The following is a 13863-nucleotide window of genomic DNA, read 5'->3' as shown; positions in this document are numbered from 1 at the left end:
TTCACCTGCTCTTCAGCCAGTGCCAGTTCCTTTTCTGATCATGTGATTGGCGTGAGAACTGTAGTCTGTATATCAAATCTTTAGAATGTTTTTGAGTTTCCTGGGACACAGGAAACCCAGCACTTAGCATACTACAAATCTAATGTCTTAATGGCATCATAAAAAGAGGCTTTAAACACAGACTCCAGTTAGCTAAGTGGTTTCTGCTAGTGCCGGTACCGTTGCAGGGGCCCTGTGAGATGCCCCAGTTCCCTGAAAGAAATGAAAAGGCCAGTTACCGGTAGGTGGTGTGGAAAACATGGGCTAGATCATCAGGCAGGACAGAATGCCTGGCTGTGGGTGGGAGCACCCCAGCTTGGCGTTGAGTTCTGGTTCTACCACTGCGTTGTTTTGCGACCAATTATGAGTTGCTTAACCTTTCTTTGCTACTATTTCCCTGTTTGCAAAATGGTTCATTGACCCCTGTCTTCCACCTCCCAAGGACAATTTCAACAGCCTATTTGTAAAAAGATCACAGTCCTTTAAAAAATATAACTGTAAAGTCAGAGGTGATGCTTGAAAGAGCGGGAACCAGGTAGATGTGGAAATGTCATGTCTTTTGTTCTAAAGAAAAGGCATTTCATAGCTTTTTGGATATGACGCAACATACCATAAATCCTGACACATAGTTGGGAGCCGGAAATTGCAACAACGCCCAGTTATAAACCCAGCTAGTTTGGGTATGATTGTAAGAAAAAAAAGCTGGCCATTCTGTATTTGGGGAATTGATTTTCCTAAACTTATATTATCTTAGTAGTCTAGATTTATCATATTGTACTATCATCCTGGCTTTTTTAAGACTTAAGATCAAGGAAATTTTTTTTTCTTTCTTTAGACACTATATAGATAGATCATCAAGGGTGTCTGTCTTACAGGTGGATAGTGATATATGCTCTACAGTGAGGCGACATTTATTTAAAACTTAAACATTCATGTGTTTTGGGGGTGGTATTTTAACGCAGCACCTCTGATTGTCTTTTGGAGGGCTGGTGTGTGTTTGAAGTTCTGTCCTCCTTCCAGTGGACTCTAACTTCTACTGATGCACGTGAGACACATTGTCCTATTGTCCTGCAGAAACTAAAGCCAAGCACTGTGTCATTTGGGGACAGGTTTTCATTTGTCAGATCTGTTTCGCCCACATGAGTGTTTGTGGACAATACAGCCTGCTTTCCAAAACTTTGCTAAATTTTGACAAACTTTCCTAGGTGCTTGCCCAATGCCAAACTTTCTTTTCTGTTGAAGATTAAGTTGTGCTTGCTGCCCTCTAGTGGTCAGTTGTTTAATCCTAACCTTAAACGGCTTATTTTTCCCCTGGTGGTTGGGAAGTTGACGTTTTGTAATTGGCTCATTTTTCTAAATTATTCTGAAGAAGATAATTTTTCCCGCCAGTATGTATGTCCACCTTCAGTTTGCCAGATCCTGCCTGCTCAGAGACACTGAGAACCGGAAGCTGCCCGGGCAATTCAGTCTATGAAATGATCTTTCTTGTGATTAAGGCAAACGAAGAACTGAATGTTTAATAGTGTACTCTGCTGTACCCAGAAAAAAACAAAACAAAATCATGTTATAACACTCTAAAACTTCAAACAACCTCAAACAGCATTTGGTGTGTGTCTAGCCGTTTTGTTCTAACCTGATGTTATATAAAAGAATTTTTTCATGCTTTCCAAAAATGTTTATGTCAAGAATATTTAAGTCAGCATGCCTTATTCAGGTACTTCAGCTACCTTCTTATATAAATATTTTTGTTTTTCCTTTAAGATAAAAATGATGATGGAGGAAAAATAAAACATCTTACATCTTCAAGAGAGTGTAGTTATTGTGGAAAGTTTTTCCGTTCAAATTATTACCTCAATATTCATCTCAGAACGCATACAGGTAAAGAACTTTTATTTTTTTAACCATGCATTAGTTAAATTACGTAGTTATCTAATTTTTTTGTTGTTGTTGTTCAGATAACTCTGCCAGATCCTTGGACTAGCTTAAGGATAAATATGTAGCATGTTGATTGCAGTGGTTATTTTTATTCTTTTAGTGCCATTGTAACTTGAGCCATTGTTCTTATTTGCAGTTCATTTCTTTTCTTTCTTTTTTGTTTTTTGAGACGGAGTCTTGCTCTGTCACCTAGGCTGGAGTGCAGTCGTGCAATTTCGGCTCACTGCAGCCTCCACCTCCCTGGTTCAAGCAATACTCCTGCCTCAGCCTCCCCAGTAGTTGGGATTACAGGTACCTGCCACCACACCCGGCTAATTTCTGTATTTTCAGTAGAGATGGGGTTTCACCATGCTGGCCAGGCTGGTTTCGAACTCCTGACCTCAAGTGATCCGCTCACCTTGGCCTCCCATAGTGTTGGCCTCCCATAGTGCTGGGATTACAGGCGTGAGCCACCGCGCCCGGACAAAGTTCATTTGTTTAGTTTATGACTGCTATATCCTGACTCTTATCTTATTAAAAGCTACAGTATTTTAAAATGCTGCATCTTATGTCTTTATGATTGAGAATGAAATGAGAATCTATTTAGTAGTCTTGAGATTGTGAAAGGAGCTATGACATCATGATGTAGGAGGCTGCGTAGATTTGAAATTTCATCTCTTCCACTTACTATCTGTGCGCCCTTGGGCAAGTTATTTAACCTTTTTGTGCTTTTAGTTTTCTTTGCTGTAAAAGTAGAATAATACATATTTCCCTAGGGCTGTTAGGAAGATTAAATAAGTTAGAAGTGTTGCTGTTAATTTTTCTATTGAAGATAGGCATTCATAATTTCAAATATTCATTACAGTAAGGGTGATAAAGAACTGATGAGAAATCCTATGTGATAGTAGATCGAGAAAGCAAAAGGAGGAAAGAAGCCTGTTTTCTTAATAAATAGTTATTTGATCTATTTCAGTGCTTTTCATACACTTCTATAATAAAGCGCCATTTCTTGCCTTAGGTGAAAAACCATACAAATGTGAATTTTGTGAATATGCTGCAGCCCAGAAGACATCTCTGAGGTATCACTTGGAGAGACATCACAAGGAAAAACAAACCGATGTTGCTGCTGAAGTCAAGAACGATGGTAAAAATCAGGACACTGAAGATGCACTATTAACCGCTGACAGTGCGCAAACCAAAAATTTGAAAAGATTTTTTGATGGTGCCAAAGATGTTACAGGCAGTCCACCTGCAAAGCAGCTTAAGGAGATGCCTTCTGTTTTTCAGAATGTTCTGGGCAGCGCTGTCCTCTCACCAGCACACAAAGATACTCAGGATTTCCATAAAAATGCAGCTGATGACAGTGCTGATAAAGTGAATAAAAACCCTACCCCTGCTTACCTGGACCTGTTAAAAAAGAGATCAGCAGTTGAAACTCAGGCAAATAACCTCATCTGTAGAACCAAGGCGGATGTTACTCCTCCTCCGGATGGCAGTACCACCCATAACCTTGAAGTTAGCCCCAAAGAGAAGCAAACGGAGACTGCAGCTGACTGCAGATACAGGCCAAGTGTGGATTGTCACGAAAAACCTTTAAATTTATCCCTGGGGGCTCTTCACAATTGCCCGGCAATTTCTTTGAGTAAAAGTTTGATTCCAAGTATCACCTGTCCATTTTGTACCTTCAAGACATTTTATCCAGAAGTTTTAATGATGCACCAGAGACTGGAGCATAAATACAATCCTGACGTTCATAAAAACTGTCGAAACAAGTCCTTGCTTAGAAGTCGACGTACCGGATGCCCGCCAGCGTTGCTGGGAAAAGATGTGCCTCCCCTCTCTAGTTTCTGTAAACCCAAGCCCAAGCCTGCTTTCCCGGCGCAGTCCAAATCCCTGCCATCTGCGAAGGGGAAGCAGAGCCCTCCTGGGCCTGGCAAGGCCCCTCTGACTTCAGGGATAGACTCTAGCACTTTAGCCCCAAGTAACCTGAAGTCCCACAGACCACAGCAGAATGTGGGGGTCCAAGGGGCCGCCACCAGGCAACAGCAATCTGAGATGTTTCCTAAAACCAGTGTTTCCCCTGCACCGGATAAGACAAAAAGACCCGAGACAAAATTGAAACCTCTTCCAGTAGCTGCTTCTCAGCCCACCCTCGGCAGCAGTAACATCAATGGTTCCATCGACCACCCCGCCAAGAACGACAGCCCGTGGGCACCTCCGGGAAGAGACTATTTCTGTAATCGGAGTGCCAGCAACACTGCAGCAGAATTTGGTGAGCCCCTTCCAAAAAGACTGAAGTCCAGCGTGGTTGCCCTTGACGTTGACCAGCCCGGGGCCAATTACAGAAGAGGCTATGACCTTCCCAAGTACCATATGGTCAGAGGCATCACATCACTGTTACCACAGGACTGTGTGTATCCGTCGCAGGCGCTGCCTCCCAAACCAAGGTTCCTGAGCTCCAGCGAGGTCGATTCTCCAAATGTGCTGACTGTTCAGAAGTCCTATGGTGGCTCCGGGCCACTTTACACTTGTGTGCCTGCTGGTAGTCCAGCATCCAGCTCGACGTTAGAAGGTATTGCATGAGGGGCGTCGTGTTTAAATGGCTGCCTACAGTGATTAATAGCTAATCCAGGCATTCTCAGTGGAGATGGTACCACTCCCAAGGGTGGGGGGTAGGCAGCCAGAAGTTCTTGGGGGTCGCAGAGAGAAGCATTCTTAGATACGGCAGTGGTTTGTGGTCCTCCAAGGCTTACTTAACTCTGTGGGTTTAACTCTTAACCCTGTGTATTTTATTCTTTTGCTTTGTTTAGTCTTACTTTATTTTTAGAGAAAGGGTCTTGCTCCGTCGTCTAGATTGGAGTGCAGCGGTGTAATCATAGCTTCCTGTAGTCTTGAATTCCTGAGTGCAAGAGATCCTTCTGCCTCAGCTTCCCAGGTAGCTGAGACTATATGTGCTGCTACCATGCACAGCTGATTTTTAAATTTTTTTTGTAGAGATGGAGTCGCCCAGGCTGGTCTTGAACTCCTGGCCTGAGGTGATCCTCCTGCGTTGACCTCCCAAGTATCTTAGACTACAGATGCACTCCACCACGCTTGGCTAACTTAAATTTATTTTTTTGTAGAGACAGGGATTTGCTTTGTTGCCCGGGCTGGTCTGAAACCCCTGGCCTCAAGTGATCCTCCTGCCTCAGCCTCCCAGAATGCCAGGATTACAGGCGCGAGCCACCATACCCAGCCTTATTCTTGAGTAATTTTTCTTGTCGATTTTATTTTTCTGTTGTGGGAGTGATCATGGAAACAGTGGGTGAGAACACTGGTCTGTCTAGTCCATTCTTGTCTTGCTGTTGAAATTCCAGATGCAGCCAGTTGAGGCCCCAGCTTGCCTCACTTCATCACAGCCCTTTTTCTTCCTTTGCACATGTATGGTGTGCTCAGTAGTCAGTGCCAATCCACCTGGAGTTGCGGGGGTTTTTTTTTTCTTTCTTGCTTTTTTTTTTTTTTTTTGGGACGGAGTTTTGCTCTTGTTGCCCAGCCTGAGTGCAGTGGCACGATCTCGGCTCACTGAAACCTCCTTCTCCTGGGTTCAAGCAATTCTCCAGCCTCAGCCTCCTGAGTAGCTGGGGTAATAGGCACGTGCCACCACGCCCGGCTAATTCTTGTATTTTTAGTAGAGACAGGGTTTCAGCATGTTGGCCAGGCTGGTCTTGAACTCCTGACCTCAGGTGATGCACTGGCCTCAGCCTCCCAAAATACTGGGATTACAGGTGTGAGCCACCGCGCCCAGCCTAGGGGTTCTTCCTCACGCATTTTACCATTCCCTGCTGGCCTGTAAACTTTTTAAGAGCAGAAACCATGTTTTACATGTACAGCATCGAGTCACATGCTTCCCACACGGGGCAGAATGGGGGGCGCCCAGTAAGGACCACACGTGGACCCTTGACCTGGCAAGAGCGGAAAGCAAAAGAACTTCCGATTAAAGAGTCTTGTGAACCGTTTTGCTGTTAAATGTTGTCAGCCCTCCATATCCTTGGGTTCTGCCTCAGTGGATTCAACCAACTGTGGGACTAAAATATTTGGGGGAAAAATGGATGGTCGCATCTGTACTGAACATCTGCAGATTTCTTTTCCTTGCCGTAATTCCCTAGATAATACAGTATAACAACTATTTACATAGCATTTACTTCATATTAGGTATTATAAATAACGAAGAGATGATTTTTTTTTTTTTTTTGAGATGGAGTCTTGCTCTGTTGCCCAGGCTGGAGTGCAATGGCGTGATCTCAGCTCACTGCAACCTCCGCCTCCCAGGTCCAAGCAGTTCTCCTACCTCAGCCTCCCGAGTAGTTTGGATGCAGGCACCCACCGCCACGCCAGCCTAATTTTTGTATTTTTAGTACAGACAGCGTTTCGCCATGTTGGTCAGGCTGGTCTCGAACTCCTGACCTTAGGTGATCCTCCTGTCTTGGCCTCACAAAGTGCTGGGATTACAAACATGAGCCACCATGCCCAGCAGTGTAGAGATGATTTAAAGTATATGGGAGGTGCTGGATGTGGTGGCTCACATCTGTAATCCCAGTACTTTGGGAGGCTGAAGCGGGCAGCTCGATTGAGGCCAGGAGTTGGAGACCAGACTGGTCAACATGGTGAAACCCCGTCTCTACTAAAAATACAAAAATTGGCTGGGTGTGTTGGTGTGCACCTGTAATCCGAACTGTTTGGGAGGCTTAGGCGTGAGAATCGCTTGAACCGGGGATGCACAGATTGCAGTGAGTAAGTCTAGATTGCACTGTTGCACTCCAGCCTGGGCTAAAGAGCGAGACTCTGTCTCAAATAAATAAATAATAAGTAAGTAAAGTATATGGGAGGATGTGAATAGGTTACGCTACGATACTGCAAATGAATAGTACTACAAGGCCGGTTGCGGTGGCTCACGCCTGTAATCCCAGGACTTTGGGAACCAGCCTGACCAACATGGAGAAACCTCGTCTCTGCTAAAAATACAAAATTAGCTGGGTGTGGTGGCGCATGCCTGTAATCCCAGCTACTCCAGAGGCTGAGGCAAGAGAATCACTTGAACCTGGGAGGTGGAGGTTGCGGTGAGCTGAGATTGCGCCATTGCACTCCAGCCTGGGCGACAGAGCGAGACTCCATCTCAAAAAAAAAAAAAGAATAGTACTACAAATACTATGAATACTGCAGATACGACACTGTTTTATATTAGGGACCTGAGCATCCATGGATTTTGGTATCTGTTGGCCGGGGTGGTGGGGGCGGGTGGTCCTGGAGCCAGTGCCCTCTGGATACTGAGGGACAACTGTATTAATTTAAAACCAACCTTATTTCCCCCATAGGTAGATTGTTAACCTCATAGATGACTGGGGTTTTCCCCATAGAAATGTGTCCTGGTGGTGTCACTTCGTACAGGTGTCTGGCACATACCTGTATGTGTAAAAAAGTAGCTCAGTGTCCCAGGGACATCTTCTCCTTGGCAAACTCGGTCAAACTGCAGCATCTTCCTTTATCACATAGAAGCTCTACTGGTTTGTGCTCCCCAAAGAAACAGATTCAGTTTTGCACATTTCAGTTTGTGTTAGTTTCAAACTGAGGATTCTGTGTGGTGACAACACTCTGTCAAGAATTGCTTGATGCTGATTGGTTCAGTAGAGATAGCAAATTAAAAAACAGTTGCTTTCAGACACTCCAGTAGATTTTATAAAAATTGTGATGAGATAGTAATTTTTACTGCCTTTTGGTTAAAAATCTTCATTCCCCCCCCATGGTGCTTAAAATGGACATGAATCAAAACTTTGTCTTTACTTAAAGGGGGAAAAGGCTCTGTGTTGTTGCAAGTCAGATCCTCTTTTTTTTTTTTCCCCTCCTCTGTGAGACAGGGTCACACTCTGTTGCCCAGGCTGGAGTGCAGTGGGGGCAATCACGGCTCACTGCAGCCTCGACCTCCGGGACTCAAGCAATCCTTCCATCCTTCCGTCTCAGCCTCCCGAGTAGCTGGGACTAAAGGTGCATGTCACCATACCCAGCTAATTTTTTATTTTTAGTAGAGAAGAGGTCTCACCATGTTGCCCATGCTGGCAAATCCCCTTTTAAATGATTTAAAAAAAAGCAAAAAACAACACTTTTACATAGTTTGGTTCATGATGCATATACGTTTCAAGTATTTTGTGATGTCATTTTTTTCCGGCTTTTTAATTCTTTCTAGTGACAGCCCAGACAATTTTAATGTTAGTGACATCAACCAAATTCTGTGCTAACAAGTGTCATAAAAACAATTCAGCTGTAACTGAAAACACTTGCATGCGACTGTGTGACTTAGGCGTTGTGATTACATTGTCAGTGTCAGAAATTTTGAAAATTGACTTCTAAAAACCTATACACATCTTACCTAATTGTTTGACCTTAACTCTAAATATGTTTTTTTTTTCAATCAGGAAAAAGGCCTGTGTCATATCAACACTTATCTAACAGCATGGCACAAAAGAGAAACTATGAGAATTTTATTGGGAATGCACATTATCGACCAAATGACAAAAAAACTTGATTCACTAATTAGGGGGAAAAAAGGTGAGCATATGTTTCAATTAAAAACACTGGATTGGCTGAGTGCGGTGGCCATTTGGGAGGTCAGGGCGGGCGGATCACCTGAGATCGAGCATTTGAGACCAGCTTGGCCAACATGGTGAAACCCCTGTCTGTACTAAAAATACACAAATTTAGCTGGGCGTGGTGGCAGGTGCCTGTAGTCCCAGCTACTTAGGAGGCTGAGGCAGGAAAATCACTTGAACAACCCAGGAGGCGGAGGTTGCAGTGAGCAGATTGTGCCACTGCAGTCCAGCCTGGGTGACAGAGCGAGACTCAGTCTAAAAAAAAGGGGGGGGGGCGGGGATTGATTTTACTTGATCGGAAATAAACCATTAAGTTGTCTAATATAATGTAACAAAATTGCTTTTAAGTTGGATTTTGATTTTTTAGATGTTTTAAAATTAGAGTCCTCAGGATCTTTGGATATTAGTGAAGATAATAGGAAAAACAGTCATAGTGACTGGAATTTACTGAGCATTTACTTTGTGCTAGGCATTGAATGAAGTGTTTTATTATCAGGATCTCATTTAATTCTGTTGCAGCAGAGGGCTTAGGTAAGGGATGAGCAAACTAGCTTTTCATGCATCATCATCAATAAAGTTTTATTGGAACATGACCATGCCCATCTGTTACATATTGTCTGTGGCTACCTCCTTGCTGCAGCAGCAATGTCGGGCAGTTGTGACAGACCACGTGGCCTGCACAGCTGAAACTATTTACCGTCTGGCCCTTTACAGAAAAAGTTTGTGACCCAGCATTAGGAGGTATTGTGCATGCTTTTCACATAAGACCGAGGCATGGATTATGCAGTTTGCTCAAAGCCCCGCTCTGCCTGTGAGAGGCAGGAGCCTGGTTTTTGTCCTAGGTCTGCAAAGATCCAGGCTCTATGCCCAACGTTCTAGTTGAAGAACTTGTTCAAAGACTTGGCAAGTAGTTATCTGCCAAGATAAGTACTTATCTGCCAAGGAGGGGAACTGGGACAGGAGGAAGTATGTGAGCATGTGGTTCACGTGTTAAAGGTCTCACTGTAGTGCACCGCCGTCCCGTAAGGCTCAAGTAGTAGTATCAGAATTATGCATGTTGGTTTTGTTAGTTTATATTTAGTTAATTAGTTTGGGCAGAAGGTGTGATGTCTGTGTACAGGTTATACTATGACTCATTCAACAGTAAGATTAAATGGAAAGCTTGGGGCTCACAGGCAGATTTAGTTCTTCCTCAGGTAACTCTTGTCCCGTAAAACCGTCACTGTATATTCGTTGAGCAGCCTCTTCACCAAGTGCCTGCTGGCTGCTAGGATACGAAGGTGAAAAGATGCTCGTGGTCCAGGACAGAATTTCTCTGTCATATTTTCATTGGGACTCATATGGGAACTGAGATGACGTTCTCCCTGGGCAGCGTGAGCCTTGTGTGGTTCTGCAGTCTTTTCTCCTGCTTAGGATAATAGATGAAGAACACGAGGGAGTAAAGCTTTGTCATCACAGGAATAAGATTCAGTCCACTCTATATTAAAACATAAAAATAATTTATGAATTATGAGGAGCAGATTTTAGTAACAGGTTACTTGAAGCATCCATTACAACTGATCAGTAGTAGCAAACAGCCATGCTCCTGTATCTGGAGCTGGTGTCTCTCTGGGAGCTCTGAGCTTCTCTGCTTGTGTTTCCTTCACCTGGAGAACATCCTGCCTTCTCTGTCTTTGCTTTCCAGCCTCTTCTTTCTCATCCTTAGGACCAGCTCACATATTAGTTTTGTTTGTCTGAGACAGGGTCTGGAGTGCAGTGGCGCGATCTTGGCTCACTGCAGCCTCAAACTCCTGGGCTCAAGCAGTCCTCCCACCACAGCCTCCTGAGTAGCTGGGATTTTCTTGTGCATGGCAACTGCCTTTTACTGAATTCTGATTCTTGGTTAAGTCATCTCAGTTAAATTACTAAAAGTAGCTCCAAAGTTCGCAGCATTATCTAGTTAGTCATTCTCCTAATACTTTCATAGCAAAAGTTGAACTTAAATAGAACCCAGGGCTGGGCGCAGTGGCTCATGCCTGTAATCGCAGCACTTTGGGAGGCCAAGGCGGGCGGATCACTTGAAGTCAGGAGTTCAAGACCAGCCTGGCCAACATGGTGAAACCTTTCTCTACTAAAAATACAAAAAAATTAGCCGGGCGTGGTGGTGCATGCCTGTAGTCCCAGCTACTTGGGAGGCTGAGGCAGGAGAATCGCTTGAACCTGGGAGGTAGAGGTTGCAGTGAGCCAAGATCGTGCCGCTGCACTCCAGCCTGGGCGACAGAGTGAGACTGTCTCAAAAACAACAACAACAAATAGAACCCATTGCATTTCTAGGTCAGTTTGGTTCTATGTATTACGCTTTTTTAAAGAAAGAATTTTCTAAACTGTATTCAGTTTTGATCTTAATCATTTAAAAAATGTTTTTTTCCTTAGGTCTTGGTGGATGTCAGTGCTTACTCCCCATGAAATTAAGTTTTACTTCATCCTTTGAGAAGCGAATGGTGAAAGCTACTGAAATAAGCTGTGATTGTACTGTACATAAAACATATGAGGAATCTGCAAGGAACACTACAGTTTTGTAAAGTTGTTCTGTTAACTTTTGTACCAAATAGCAATACAAACTAGTTGGAACAGTTGGAACCTACATACATGGGGACTGGAAACCTCTATTTTGTCCCTGAATAATTTTCTTAGAATTGACCAAATAAGAAGTGGAATTTTTGCATACTTGAGCGCTGCTGAAAAGAGATCATTTGGGTTGGGTGGGGCGGGATGGGGAAAAGTATATAATGCTTGCACCTCAGGTAAAAATCTGTAAATATCTAAGTTGTAAACCTGCTTGTTCAAATACTGTGTGTATTCCTTTTTTCTAATGCAGCTCATCACTTGGAGCAGTTTCTGCTATTGTGCTCTTTCATTTAAAATGTATTTTTTTTTTTAAACTGTCAATGATTTTGTATTATGTTGAATCCACCCAAATCTATTGTTGTCTTAAAATTGTTAATGGAAGTATTGACCCTCTATGATATGTGCTGCAGATATCGAGGTCAGCCATTCGGAAGTTGGCAGCATTTTATTGCAACTTTGAGCATCTCAGCTGGGGAAGGCACCTTCTTCCTCGCCTCTCCAGGTTGTCCTGGAACCTCCAGGATCCTTGACTGAGGGGGTTGGGATGGCTTGTAGGATTTTTAAGAGAGTGTGTCTACAGACAAGCATTTTCTCTGTAGAGCAGCCACACGTTGTGTAAACATAAACTGCATGTGCAGTTATTTAAATTTGTTTCTATCAAATTAATCATTTTTGTTGGAAGATTCAGTGGCGGGGGGGTTTTGCCTAAATTAGTATATAAAAACAAAAATGCTAAATTATATCTGTGAATTGCAGGTATTGGGGAACAGTTTTAAGGGAAATTTTGGGGGGAACATTTTAGGTTTGTATTTGGTAGTCTTAATGTATCTGGCATTTGGGTGAACTGTGGACATACTAGAGTTGATTATAGACACATTGATTTTGAATAAGGAACTGCTGGCCGAGCCCGCTGGGAGTCTAGAAAGAGAAAATCTGTTTCTAGACCTCAGTTATTTTCCCATTTTTGGTGGTTTTGAAGCAGTAACATTTTTCTCAGTGCACATGCAATTTGGGTTTTAGAGAAGATGGCCACCAGCTGGCTTCCTGGATATTTTAAACTTTTGTTCTTTAATATGCTGTCCATGGCTGAGTTTATTAGTACATGGGCTTAGTGACCACAAAATATTTTATTAAGAAACTTTCAAAAATAAATTTGCACTGTTCATTTTTCTGGCCTCGCTGTTCTCCAGAGAGCAAGGGTAATCCTAGAAGATTTTTTTTTTTTTTAAATTATGCAACGTAAGATGTCCTCCTTGATAGAAGTCTTAGCTCCTGTGTTACAAGGGAGAACTCATTTGAGATCAGTCTGCTGGCATTGCAATGAAGTGCTTTGTATCAGGAAAGTGTACACTATTGACCTTTTTTCCTGTTCACAAGCTGAGCCATATGTACATAATCTAGATTTTGTTTTCATAGTTTTGCACTTTTATAGCCTATTTTTGAAGATTAACACATTTGCAAGATGATTGACTCAATCTTTGCCTAATCCAATGAGTGTTACAGAGAGCTTGCTGTGACTAGAACCATAAATCTTAAAGGGGGTATGTGATAATAGAGGGCTGGAATTTAAACCTGTATTTAAAAAAAAGAATCACCAAATCTATTTGAAAACAAGTCGATTTGTATTATGCTGGAATTTTTTGGGCTTTCAGATTTCTCTTTTTAACCACATTTCTGAATGTATAAAGATACCAATTATTTTCCTACAGCCCTTTGTACTTCAAAATATGTTTTTGTGTCCATCAGTATTAACTATTGGTATACTACTGGTTTTATATTTTTTTTCTTTGAGACAACAGTACATATAATAGAGGTACAATTCGTCGGATTTTTGTTTATGTATTTATTTCATTCCAGTTTGATTTATTTTAATTGTTGATACTTAAGTTGTCGAACAGTAGACATTACTTGTTTTATTTATGATATATTTCAGCTTAAAGTTATGTTATTATATGTGGAAGTGTAAATATAGATTTGGTGTTTTGCAATCTTGAGTTTTAGTGTTTATTGTGTTTCTGGTTTCTGATTTTGTTTTATTTAACTTTTTAGTTTTCTTTCTTTTTTTTTTTTTGAGATGTGCTCCTGCTCTGTCACTCAGGCTGGAGTGCAGTGGTGCAATCACAGCTCACTGCAGCCTTGAACCCCTGGGCTCAACTGATCCTCCAGCTCTCGGCCTCCCGAGTATCGAGCCATCATGCCTGGCTTATAAACACAATTTTAAGGCCAGCACGTGGCTCACGCCTGTAATCCCAGCCCTTTGGAAGGCCAAGGTGGGTGGATCACTTGAAACCAAGAGTTTGAGACCAGCCTGGCCAACATGGCGAAACCCCGTCTTTACTAAAAATACAAAAATTAGCTGAGTGTGGTGGTGCACACCTGTGGTCCCAGCTACTCAAGAGGCTAAGGCATGAGAAATCACTTGAACCCGGGAGGCAAAGGTTGCAGTGAGCTGAGATTGCGCCAGTGCACTCCAGCCTGGGCAACAGAGCGAGACTCCATCTCAAAAACACAAACAAAAAAAAACCCCACACTTTTTTTCTTTTTTCTTCCTTTTTTTTTTTTTGAGATAGGGTCTTGCTCTGTCGCCCAGGCTGGACGCACTGGCGCAATCTCGCCTCGCTGCAACCTCCGCCTCCTGGATTCAAGAGATTCTCCTGCCGCAGCTTCCCAAGTATCTGGGATT

The 13863-nt window shown here is 42.8% G+C and overlaps 1 protein-coding gene across 5 annotated transcripts in view; it reads left to right on the top strand.

Moving 5' to 3' along the window:
• Positions 1–13168, top strand: part of ZNF217 (zinc finger protein 217) — a 41799-nt gene extending 28631 nt beyond the window's left edge. For 3 of the 5 annotated variants that reach the window (XM_055104751.2, XM_055104750.2, XM_063601030.1), the window contains 3 exons: positions 1801–1917; positions 2972–4525; positions 8400–8534. In XM_055104751.2, the coding sequence (XP_054960726.1) occupies positions 1801–1917; positions 2972–4525; positions 8400–8509 (1781 nt within the window). In that variant the 3' untranslated portion in view covers positions 8510–8534. Of the gene's footprint in view, positions 1–1800; positions 1918–2971; positions 4526–8399; positions 8535–10985 lie in introns of those variants that run through there. The other 2 variants (XM_034946966.3, XM_034946965.3) reach the window with 1 other exon arrangement.
• Positions 13169–13863: the final 695 nt, after the last annotated feature.

This window comes from Pan paniscus, chromosome 21 (genome assembly GCF_029289425.2).
Source record: "Pan paniscus chromosome 21, NHGRI_mPanPan1-v2.0_pri, whole genome shotgun sequence".
NCBI classification, from domain to species: Eukaryota; Metazoa; Chordata; class Mammalia; order Primates; family Hominidae; genus Pan; species Pan paniscus.
Note: the sequence above shows the minus strand (reverse complement) of the source record. Positions and strands in the feature narration are given on the sequence as shown.